The sequence below is a fragment of the Phytophthora infestans genome, genomic scaffold (genome assembly GCF_000142945.1).
Source record: "Phytophthora infestans T30-4 supercont1.10 genomic scaffold, whole genome shotgun sequence".
NCBI lineage: Eukaryota > Oomycota > Peronosporomycetes > Peronosporales > Peronosporaceae > Phytophthora > Phytophthora infestans.
In genome coordinates this window covers 2,732,501-2,745,479 of record NW_003303749.1, presented here as the reverse complement: position 1 = coordinate 2,745,479, position 12,979 = coordinate 2,732,501, and the positions used below count along the sequence as shown (strand labels likewise).

The following is a 12,979-nucleotide window of genomic DNA, read 5'->3' as shown; positions in this document are numbered from 1 at the left end:
ACTCCCTATCCGGAAGATAAATGGACTCAGAATTTCATGGCGTTAAGAGGGACTCTTGATGCCACCCCGGCAATTATTTGCAACGTATACGCACCTCACACTTACGATCACAGAAAGACGTTTTACAAAACATTGCAAAATATTGAGTTTCCTGCTGGGGTATTGCTCTTCGTTGGAGGTGACTTTAACTGTACCTTGGATGAACGGGCTGGCCGCAGCTTCACCAGCGCATCTGGAGGCCATGGCTCACCGGCGCTGCGGGCTTTGCTTAATATATGGGGCCTTCTGGACCCGATCGCAGTGGCACGACCGTCGAAATGGAAACATGAAGGTCTACTACGACACCACTTCGAGACACACACTTATCATTACACGCTTGCTGGGGGAACAGAGATATCCTCACGGCTAGATCGGTGGTATATGTCACGTTGCACACTGTCGTGGGTGGCCGACTGGCACACAGCTCAACTCGGAGCCAAGTTGGATCATCTCGGAACTAAACTGCACGCTAGATCACCGGAGGACCCTATCCGAATCCGCCGGCCACCACGAATTTACCCGGTACCTCAATTTTAGAGGTCGCAGTCAAGGAAGTTACCACCCATATTCTAACAGAGTTTGCTGAGCGCTTTAGCAAAAATGAGTACTCAGCGGTAGAGGCCAGCGTGCAGTGGGAGGCGTTGAAGAGTAAATTTGCTCGTAGAACCCGACTATGTATCAGAGAGCGGCGTAAATCAAGGAGACAATCTCTCAAACAGAAATTGGCCCGATTGGTACGTCAGCAACACCGTCTGCTACAAGATAAAATGGGTCAACCTCCGACGGTAGAATCAATCACTGACCAGCTAGACGGACACAACAGCGGGGCCGACTCGTGAAGCTCGCTTACGGCGGGGTATTGCCGAGTGAAAGCAGACTAGAAACGAGCTTGGACAACGCCGCTTGTTCCAAGAAGCAACCCACTAGACATGCAAAACTACACGTTCTTTCTTTAGGAGAGTATCGTCTAAAGTGTGGACCCGATCCCAGGCACACCAGTGAGAGGAGTTCACGACATAGCTGACACCATGGCGGACGCATATACACCAATTCTACAGCAAGATGCTGCGGACTGGCCCAATGTAGAGGAGGTCGGCAATTGGATTCCCCAAGCGAACCAATCCACACCAGCTCAATCCACACCAGCTCAGACCGCGATCGCTGCAAAAATTACTGAGGACGACGTGAGGACAGCGCTCCAGAAATGTGAACGAGGCAAAGCGCCGGGTCCGGATAGGCTGGGCAATGGATGGTATCGAGACTACGAAAACCTACTCATTCCGGTTCTGGCAAAAGCTTTTAATCTCTGGTACGGCGCAGGAGTCTTCCCGCCTTCATTTCTGGACGCGGATATCTTCTGCCTCAAAAAAGGGGGATCCTCGCGAAACGCACTCAACTTCCGCCCAATTGCCCTCCTTAACACGAACTATAAGCTCCTGATGAAGATACTGGCAAGTAGAGTCAGCATGACGCTGCCAGATCACATACACCCCAACCAAAATGGCTTCGTTCCTGGTAGACAAATCGACGACACGATAGACCTGTACGAGGCAGCACAAAGTATGGTACTCACTGATCTCTCTCAGAGAGGGGCTTCGGAACTACTGCTGGACTTCAAGAAGGTCTACGACTCACTCGATCGAGCATACTTAACCCTTTCGTGGCAAAAGAGCGCAGAAAGCTCCCTTTTAGTGGTTGTGCAAAGAACAGTAGGAATCAGCCGCTTAAATGGCGCATTATACGCCCTTTAACGGAAGTTCAACTATATGTTGCGACATAGCATTTACAGTACGATTCGCAATCTTGTAAGATTACTTGAATTCAGTCAAATTAAAGTAGCAGATTGCTTCATCATCCTATCTTAGATGATTTGTTACAAGAGATAGTTCAAAAGGAGTACCGTTACTTTGTAAAAGGGCGACAAATGCCCCCTTTATATATAAATGACTTCTAGTTGTGTACTTCAGTCTATACAAGAGGCGCACGAAAGGATTAATGTTCATGGTTCGTAATCCCGCAGAAGAAATCGTCGTGGGGTCTCTCGAAATTGTTATTCGTGGTGCCTTTGAGGTTCCTCAAACTTGATAGTGATGAATCTTGGTGTACCACGAGCGCGAGCGCGAGCGTAAGCAATAGCGCCACATTAGTGATCACGAGTAGAGACGATCGTCTGGTAGATGAATGCAGTTTGCATGCTGAGCAGGGAGAGCGAGGGATTGCAGTGCTCTCAGTCACGAGCGGCGTCAACTCCGACGTATGGATGAGTATGATAGTTTATAGAGCCATACTAATATTTTGTATGGGTATATACTGCCAATTACCTGCCAGAAAATATCACCAGCCAATCACAGTTAATCTAAACCATGATTTAAACCAATCGGATGTAGTAGGTTTAGGTGAGTCATCCAAGCTACCCGATCGGACGTATCAAGTCCAATAAAACTCTAAAATGTGCGTATGTTCATTCAGTTGTCAAGTGGTAGACGTATCACTTTCATATTCCTCTATATCGGACCTTCGCGATGGGTTTGGAGGAATTGCAACCTGGCAGCACATTGCGGGCTAAGGCAACTGCTGTCGCAGCATTTTTCAAGTTTTGAAAGGGTGAGGATGTTGAGGAGGAATACGTAAAGAAATGTATTAAGGAGGATGAGAGTGCCAAGAGCTTTGTGTGCGTAATGGATAAGTTTGGAATGTGCCTTGCGTTTAGTGAAGGAAAGAAGATTAAATTGCTGACACGAAACACTGCAATGCAGTACTATCGTCAAGCCAAAATTTGGCTCCTAGAGCAATTTCCTCAGCACCGAGCATCGCTAGAATCGCGGCTGCTTAAAATGGAAAAACCTCTCGATAAGTTTTTGTAGGAAAATAGATGGTGGTGGCTTCCTAGCAAAGGCTCCACCATGTACAAAGTCTGGCTTGAAAAAAAATGACTGTGTTTTTGTATGTCAATGCATGTTCTGAGCGTGACTACCAATATGCTGCTCTTCTGTGTCTGCTCTGGTACCCGTTCGGGCGAGCTTCGGACCTGACGATGATCAAGAAGCGGAACATCTCTATATATTTCGCCCGTATCTTCTTTCTTCGCTTGGTCCGTGTGAAGACGTCGGAAGAACTAGCCTTGTATCTCTTCCCCGACGCCGACTTCGCAACGTGCCCCTTGCTCGCTGCTGCTCTCACTCTCTCCGTCCAAGCAGCACCGTGCCCAGCTCTCATCGGGAACCTTCCCGACCAAGTGCAGTAAACGTCGACCTTGACGTGCCCCTCGTGGTACTCGTAAAACGCACCACCGGCGACCTCTGTTCTTGCTACGCCTGCTCCTCCTCCTCCTCGTACTGCTGTGGGCTCGACAATCTGAGCACATGTCAACCGTGTGCTTGATCGAGTCGCCCCTGCCGCCGGTGTGTCAGCTGCTCTCACGTCGCACTATTTCCGTCGTGGTGGGGCCCAACATGCCAACGGCTGCGAGAAGATGACCGCGCGCTGGATCTTTGATCGCGGATCTTGATACCTAAGCACCACAAACTAAGGGTTCAACTACATCTTCAACACAAGTAGAGAAGACCACATGATTGCCAACGTATTGAGTGAATACAAAGTAGAAGACGCTGTCCCTCTCCAAGACCTGTTCAGCTTTGACGCAGACACGCTTCCCGCGATTGCCGAGTTCCAACGAGTCTTGTTCGCAGCTTGCTATTAACTAGAGACGGATAGCTTCAACATCAATCGGAAGATTCTGGATGTCCTAACCGCTTCCGTCGTTAGGCACAATCCCGTCGTAAAGGGATTGAATTCCAACAGTCAGCGGTGCAACAACTCGAGACCTGTGTTACGCAGGCTGGACGTACGCTTCCGGACCTCTTAGTCTGGTCGACGCATCTTGCAGGTGCGCAGCATTCCTGTAAAGACAACATAGAAGCATTCACCTCACCATCCATGCTAATGAAACCAAGCCAAGAGCAGAAGATCATCGAGCACCAGGCCTCTGTCATTCAACACCTTATCAAAAATTCCAAACACCAAGACGCCCGTATGGATCTGCTTGAGGCTAAGCTGAACGGTGAACCTGTAACAGAAACGCGAATAAGAAGCATTCAAGATGAAGACGCCACAGATGTGAGCAAACCTAAGCAAAAACAGCGTAGAGGATCCGCAACCTACCTTGCGACTTGGTTTACCTGGTACGCTCAAGAGTCACGCTGGTACGTCGAAGCATCGAAGCAGCAGCGCTCGATAGCCAAGCTGCTAGTCGCGTACATGAAGCCGTTCCTCGACGACGGCTTAGTGCTCCGCCAGGCCACAGCGGACTACCGCGACCGAGTTTTGGAGCTGGGGAAGCGCGCCGAATATGCCGTACTCATGTCCTTGAAAGGCAAACACAGCATTAGCTCTCGCGGATCGAGCGCGGTCCTCAAGCACCTCCAGCGGTCCACTGCGTCGGCGCTCTTAATGCCAAGATCCAGCGCCACTGTCAACTGCTCCAGACAGCTGCAATTCCAAGACCCGTTTCCTGGCTACACGCAGGACGTTCTTGAGGAGGTTAGTAAGTAGAGCAAACATTTAAATGTGAATCCATTCACCCTTCCTCACAGCATTAAGCTAGGTCGACCTCAACACACGTATGCAGTCACCTTTCTTGCTGATCTGATCTGTCCACGAAACTTGATCTTCGCAACAAGGCCTGTAGCCCAAGCATAAGCAACAACGATGGCTCGACTTGAACAGGTATGTTCAAAGCTGAAACCTTGCGCTCTCCCAGCTGAGCTACATCGTTGGAAGGGGGGGGGGGGGTCAGAGGCGACCTGGAGGCTTGGAAGACCGTGCAGCCCGTACGGGAGATCAGCGTAGTTGCGTTGAAAAACGTAAGACTGACTGCCAACGTGAGCTGTCGGCGGCGGATTGACTGAACGTGAGATGCTGCAAACCATTCGATAAATGTAGTCTAACGCAATTACAGATTACACGTTTTTACTAGCAGATAATTAACCAATAAGCAATAGCAGCTCTGATAACTGGCTGCCGTCAATCTTAATTTACCGGACAGATGCAAATTATTCGGACGTTCGTGGCGATTCTGTCTCATTGTTAAATTTGCTAGCTCATGCGCACGTGACTCTCATGCCAAAACTGCACAGAACAACAAAATAGTGATTTTCTCAGCCCAGAGGGCGTTTTAGGCCGTCTATAAAACAGTCTGTCTGACCACGCTTTGGTCTTTTGCGTCATTTCACATCAGGCATGACCTCCCCTAAACCTCGTACCTATCTGAGATAAACTGTGTACAATACATAGGTCCGATAAGAAACATGATACAGAACATGGGACCAGATCTGAGTATTGTTTTGATTGGACGAAAACGCATTATTACCTCTTCAATTTGCAATGTTGAAGTGAAATTGCACTTAACCTTTATTTGAAGTCTGGTACAAGCTTTGGTTCCTGATAAACCGGTTGATCATCTCGAGTGCAGCTGCTGCTTGGTCCTTGGGGACCATGTGACCTTCCTCGAAGACGCGAAAGAATGTGAACTGGTTGCTGTACGAGCGGACAGAGCCAGCGTCGATTGTTTCAGTCTCCCCTGCCACTTGGAACCTGTGTTTCTCCGCATCATTAAACCCCTGTTGGTTCTTCCACTTGAGTTTCTTTGTCCACGCTTCACCCCCAAGCCAATTGCAAACCAAACCAGCGTCTCCGCTGTAAATCAGCACGCGGACGGACCCGTCATTCAACAAATCGGTGACGTATCCGTCAAAGTTTTGCATCAGGTCGGAGGAGTAGTGCGCGCGCTGTTGCAATGACGTCCTTTTTCTCGGACACATTAAGGTACTCTCGAACAGCAGTGGAGCTGGGATATTGCGCGACAGCGGACGTATTGTAGCATCCTGACGGATCGCGGGAGTCGCATTTCTCGCGGATGTCGCATTTGTTTCTATACGAGTCGTCCATTTCCACTAATTGGGAGCTTGGCCAGCAGCGCGATGCTCCGTTACATACACTCATGTTTGTCTGACATATATTCAGAAGTTGTTGCACACTAGCGCCGCTTCTTTCAGGGCTGCCAAGTCGGTAGGTTTGATCAAACAGATGTTATAAGAGTTGCTGACAGCCATATCCGGTGCATGCGGCAGCTACAAACCCGCGCAATATCGTCAGAGTTACCGCAAGCTAGCATTGATCTCATTGTGTTATAATACGTACCTGGACAACAGGGTTCACCAAACTGTCGCCGATAGCGATTCCCTTAAAATTGATACGAACTGTAGCATTTGCCTTTTTGATGATGAGGTTCTCCCTCCGGATGTAGTGTGCTGCTGCCGGGACGTAGTGGGACGCATACCCCTCTCCAGCAAGGAACAGAGCTCTTCATTCGAGCTCTGGATGTTTATCCAAGAATCCTTGTAGGAACCAGTATACACTCATCTGGACGTCCTCCGAATTGAGTTCTACTCTAGTCTTACTACTCTATGAGAAGCTGACCCTCGTATATTGGTCTAGTCAAACCACGTTCGCCTCTGACGTCCACGAGTACGCGCTCAGTGTTGTAGTGGCGTCTGAGCTTATCCGACAATGACCGTTTTCGGTCAGCAACGCTGTGAGGCTGGAGGCGCCAGATCCGCTGCCGGTCACCCACAGGATGAACGGGTCGGTATCTGGGACCTTGCGAGACTCAAAGAACCAGCAGAAAAGGTGGTCGTCTACATTGTAAGGCAGCGTGATGTAGCCAGCCTCGCTCTCATCGGTCCCGCACTGGAACCTGTGTATTGGACATGGAAGCCGGCGTGTGATGATGTCTCGTGCTATTGAGTGGCTTCAACCCCGTGTGAGGCTCCGCCACCGCAGTGGGGTGCTGGGGAACTGCCTGCGGATACGTCTTTGTGCCGATGTTCGTCGTCGTCAGCACGGCAGCAATCATCAAGACGAAGCCAAGCAGCGCTAGACCGGCGATACGTCGCTTGTGTTGAGCGTATTGCTCCTGCGGCCTGCGATGGCTTTGGAGGAGTGGCGTCGTCTCAGTCGCCATGTTTTTGCTCACCGCCGAGCGTATCCACAAGACTGCAAAGTCTAAAATAATGAATTCGGTCACGCAATTTAGCTGATGTTCGATGATGGCTGTACTGACGAGCGCGCCATCCGCGGTGCTGAGGCATCACAGCAAGTACAGCAGTGCTGGCAGGATCTCATCCTGTCGTAGAACTTCAGTTTTCTGCCACGTACGTGTCTGATCGGGCCCGGTCCAGTGACGGCCCGACGTCACGACGTTTGAATCAACTGCAATGTCGACTCGACACAGATCGAGGCCTCTAACGACTCTCAAAATACACACAGTTTTACATTTTGCTAACCACTAGCGAAGCAACTCCGATCAAAGAATGCTTTAGTTAAAGGAGAGCGACAAGACTCCGCCACAAACATGGGGCGCCTCCGCTCGGTAAGGCACACCTCGTTCTCCGATCTAACCGAGAGTTCGAATGTCTCAACGGGCAGACGGATAACGAAGCTGCAGAGACCGCGCATCGCGCCGCGGCAGCGCGCTACATGAGCGCGCCAATTTTAAAACCGCTATCAAGCGAGCTCGCATCGCCAAGCTCGCCCGCGGGACAGAGTGACGTGAGCATGACCGACGTGCTCCCACCGGTTCTCAATGCTCCTGCGCTGCCATCAGCTCCCACGTATCGTGGCAGCACCTCCGAAGAGCGTCGGTCGCTCATGCGTCAGTATGAAACCAACACAATGGCGTTAGAGGCCTACCAGACGCCGTCAAACCGCCCGTTTGTCGACCCTGTCGTCGCATGCATCGAAGGCAACACTCGGCGGCGCATTGCCATGTTCGAGGTTGGATGTGCGCCCGAAGCGATCAGCAACGAGCAGTGGATATACTACTTTCTGGAGGCTAAAGTTCCGGTCGGCATAGACAACCACCTCGCCGTTGATGAGGCGATGAAGTCTCTACGCATGAGTACGGCTTTAAAGGAAGCGCAATCGCGCATGAATAGTCTCCGGTCAGACATGTACAAAATTCTGGATGCCCACAATTTGGGCAATGAGATGTTCGCCAAGGCACCACGTCAAATCGTGCGATACTTGCTCGAAGCGCTGCAGGCAGCAAGCCTTTGCGACATCGTGCGCCACCAGCTAACAATGGAAAGCAACAAGGAGATGAAGAAGCAGATCGTCCCGTTCTGCAAGTGAGTCACGACCATGCTGGCCCAGTACATGCAGTGGAATGAAGAAGTTCGCGGGCAGAAGCCGGCCAGCGAAACCAAGGCCGGTGGCAAGCTCAAGCCCAGTCGCGGATCTGACGACGACCACGACGACGGAATTCAAGCGCCCCCGCTTGCCGTGCCTCAAGTGTGGGTTACCCGACCACAGTGTTCGTCATTGCCCCTCCGCGCAACCGGGTGACGCGGACAGACTGATTGCCGAGGCGCGCGAGAGAAGAAAGGCAAACCCCGTTTACTCCCGTAAAATAAATGTGCCGCCGAGTGCTGCTTCCACCGATATCACCCCGTCGTAAGCATCTACGGGCCACGTCCTCGCCGTGATCGAGGGTGTGGAGGTGCAAGCCACCCTCCTGGACTCAGGCTGGGACGAATCTCTGGCCTCACGTTTAGGCGCTGGAGACATTGGTGAAGCGGCGCTTGAAGTGGCTGCAGTCTCGCTGCCTATCTACGCCGAGGCCGTGGGCAAGCGGTTAATCGCTTTCAAAGAGGAACATCCTCTTGCCGAAGGTGACCCTCGCAACATCTGCTGGGCCTCTGGTGCTGCGCAACATACGGTGCTGGGTCAACGAGAACGACACTGACCTGAACATCACTAAGGGCAGGCCGATCACGGAGCGGCTTGGCTACTTCGCCGACTCGCTGCTTGTTGCAGCGCTCAATCGACAACCCGAGTATGATGGAGGCGGCAGTGCGATGGGCTCTGCAGCATCGCGCGCAGAAAGTTCCCCCCTGTCCAGAATGCAGCGACGGCAGTACAAGGCCTGCTACGACCACCCGGCAGTCAGCGACAGGACGCCTTTGGACTTCGCTTTCACCCCCAAGTTCGTCACCCACGTTGAGGCGGCCGCGCGTGTCCAAGCGATCTTTGTCAAGGGCCTCAAAGATGTAGTCGCTCGGGGCTTGAGCGAACGCGGACTTAAGCACATGAAGGCCTCGCTTGAGAAATACGCCAACAACTATCGCGTCCAGTTCGGGCTGGGCCCTCCCGTCAAGGTCACGCCGCTCGAGGTCCGCCTTAAGCCTGAAGCAGTCCCCGTCAAGTGCAAAGCGCGGCGCTACCCGCTGTTGCACCGTATCTTCTTAGATGCCAACGTGAAAGAGCTTCTCGACGCGATGCTGATCCGTGAGAACAACTGCACCAGATGGTGTTCCCCGCCGCAAATGGTGCCCAAGAACCACGTGAGCGACCTGCGAATGACTATTGAAGACCGCGCTGTCAACGCCTGTACGGAGCCGATGCCCTTCCCAATGCCACATCTTGACGTGGTGATCACCCATGTTGAGGGATCCACAATCTTTCTCTCCTGCGACTGGTTCCGCGGATATTGGCAACTTCATCTCGACCCCGAGTCCCAGGAGTACTTCACCTTCATGACACACCGGGGGATGTATACACCGCAGCGAGTGCCGATGGGATCCAGTGACTCAGTTGCGATCTGCCCGCAAGCTGTAGAAGAGATGTTCCACGTAGATATCAACAACGGGGTGCTGGCCTGGTTAGATGACCTACTTGGGTACGCTAAGACCGAAGAGGAGCTGTGCGACCTGTTTGATCGAGAGATGGAGAAGAGCGCTAAGTATGGGCTCAAGCTTCACCCAGGAAAATGTGGCTTCTTCACGACCCGTATCAAATGGTGCGGTCGCATCATTTCGGCTGAGGGCATCACCCACTGCCCAGAGCGGATCCAGGGCCTCGTGGACATGCCATCATTAACTATGGCCAGTGAGCTCCAACAACTGCTCTGCGCAACCAACTGGATGCGCGACAGCATCCCTCAGTACGCGCACATTGCGGGCCCGTTGTACAGCTCACTCGAGTCCGCCATCAAGACAGAGACCGATATCCAGCAGCGGATTTTCGTCATCGGGCACGCTGGGGAAAGTGGGCATCGTGGTATTAAAGCCACAACAACGGTCATCACGAAGACATTTAGCTGGAGAACACTGGTAGCAGACGTCGCCGCGCTCGTCCATGGGTGTATACATTGTATGAGTACGGGTAGCTCGAGGGAGCCGCGTCCCTATGGTCCTACACTGCAAGCCACCAAGACCAACGAGGTTCTACATTTTGACTTCTTAAGCCTTCCAGCCAGCGGCAGCGGCATGCACTATGTGCTAGTGCTGAAAGATGGGATGTCGGGGTACACGGAGCTGGTGACGTGTCCGGCTGCTACCGCGGACGTAGCAGCTATCGCGCTAGTCGACTGGTGCAGGAGATTCGGCATTGTGCGCCAGTGAGTGTATCCACTTTAAGAACCAACTAATTGCACGACTCGCGAAGCTCTTCGGTGCGCAGCACCACTTCGGCACGGCCTACTGCCCGTGGGCAAACGGCACTGTGGAGGTCGTCAATCGGCTGATACCGAAGGCATTGAAATCTTTACTCAGCGAGCTTAAACTTCCCATTGCATCCTGGTCCGATATTCTACCCGTTTCCCAGTACAGTCTGACACAATGCCAGCGGATCGCATTGGAATGCTTGCCCCGCTAACGGCGTTCACCATCACTGTCCACCACGCGTCAAGACTCAAGCTTTACCGAGACTCCCAGCGCAAAGTAACAGAAGAGATCCTCGCTCACATCCATCATGGTGCTGGTGGCCACCTTGTCGAGCGCTTGCTCGACTGCTCAAGGGCCCTGAGAACTACGAGCTCAACGTCCAGTGGGTCGAGCTAGACCCTCTCGAAGCCTCTTGGGAGCCAGATCGAGTGATGGTTGAAGACATTCCAAAACAAGTAGATTCCTACGTTGCGGCCCACCCCAAGCACAAGACCCTACAAGCGATGTGGAAAGCTCTTGCACCTGCCGCGCCGCAGCAAAAACGAGGGGGAAAATGATCGGGCCCGGTCCAGTGACAGCCAAACGTCTCGACGTTTAAATCAACTGCAATGTCGACTCCACACTGATCGAGGCCTCTAACGACTCTCAAATACACACAGTTTTACATTTTGCTAACCACTAGCGAAGCGACTCCGATCAGTGTCTATCGCATATCTGATTAGCCACTCACGATGTCTGGCTATCGATCAGTGGGGAATGATTGCTTCTAATTTCGGATGTGTTCAAAAATATTTTTAGTACTGAATACATGTAGTACCTCTGCCAGTAGTGGTAGAACATGTATTAGCACGATTCCGGCAAAAGATTGCATTACGTGATGGTTAACATGCTGTGAGCTACCATGGTACTACGTAGCTTGAATTCATCAACTTTGGACAGGAAGGGGTGAAGCTAAATAGAGCTCGCAGTCCTAATTAATCTAAGCTTTACTGGGCAAGTAGGACTGGTCATCCTGTACCGGCTGAGCTGGACGAGCATATACGGGCTGCCCCGGAGCAGCGTTCACGGGCTGAGCCGGTGCAACTTTCACAGTGTGACGGAGTCACACAGCACCTTGCGCTAGAGGAAGTTAGCTTCCGAGAGTATAAAAAATCTCAGTGAACGGCAGTTCACAGGTCCCCTCTTTATTCAAAAGAGAGGAGTGACCTAATTAAGGTAGAATGTAAACTGAGTATATTTATAGGCAGATTAAAGCTTGGGTTTAATACAAACTATAGGTCACCTATAGAAATGCAACGTCATCAACCAATGGTTGGCTTTAGACGACCTTGGTACCTTGTACCAAATATCCCGAAGTATGGCGTGTCACACTTCATGTAACCAGGATACACTTAGGGCTACGTACCCCGTTCAATCCTCCCCCACTTAGGTTCGGTTTACCGACCAATCAGAATGAAGAGGTGTTCGTCACAAACTTTTATTCTTAAAGTCGAAGATCCATCGACTTGGCCGCGCGAGCGCGGTGTAGGCTTACTTCGCAGTTAGAGCCTCGAGCAGCAACCTGTGCGCTCTTCGTCTAGGTCTCCACTTCGACCGTTTACCATGTCTCGTGGCACTGCAAAGAGCGGTGCTAAGACACGGTCCAAGGCTGCTGCCGGTAAGGCGCAAGCCAAAAACACTAAGGCTCACGGCAAAGGCTCGGCACTTAAGGAGGCTACTCAGGTGGCCTCCGAGGCGATCGATTCCTCGGGTGGCGCGGCTGTCAGCAAGCGAACAAGCAAGCGTCGCCGTCGCCCTCTGCCTCAGACAATCGTCAGAACCCTCGGTTCGTGGAACATGAGTTTGACTCTGGCAGTGAGGACGAAGCCGAGTCCGAGCGCACGCGCGATGCTCCTGCGGGCTCTACGGGAGGGCCCACCCAGTGCCCACTGAGCACAAGGACGACAGCGTGCAGTCGCTCGCTAGTGATCTAGGTGATCACAGTCCCAGGACGTCTAGGGTCCGGCCATCAAGGCTAAGAGTACCCCCAAAGCTGCCAGCGATGAGGAAGAGAAACCTCGCAAACGTCTCACGCTTGCCGAGGGTCTTGCGCGTGCTAAGGCCTCTAAAGCCGATGGCTCCAAGCTCTCTAAGAAGCGTACAACTTTTAAGTCTCCACTCCGCGAGGAGAAGGAGACTTGGCACTCCCATCGGGGCCTCTTCGACTCCTCTGATGAAGAGGAGGAGAAGAGGGAAGAAGAGGGAAGAAGAGGAAGCGGAGGGTGCTATCTCTGAGCCCCTAGAAGTCCCGAACGACCTCGACCAGCAGCAGGAGGATTTTCAAGCTGCCCAGCGTGTGCGTGGGGTTTCGGTGGTGGCACCCGTCAGCCAAGGAGCTGCCATCAACTCAAGAGGGTATAGGCCTCCCGAGGAGAGCTCTGGGGCTGACCTCGTCCTAG

General features: G+C 52.2%; 1 protein-coding gene across 1 annotated transcript; it reads right to left on the bottom strand.

Annotated features, from left to right (window-relative positions):
- Positions 1-6,534: 6,534 nt before the first annotated feature.
- Positions 6,535-7,060, bottom strand: PITG_07182 (uncharacterized protein; the record flags this gene model as incomplete). Its single annotated transcript, XM_002905089.1, has 2 exons — positions 6,535-6,786; positions 6,875-7,060. 2 exons carry the CDS (start codon positions 7,058-7,060, stop codon positions 6,535-6,537), a joined length of 438 nt encoding a protein of 145 aa, XP_002905135.1.
- Positions 7,061-12,979: the final 5,919 nt, after the last annotated feature.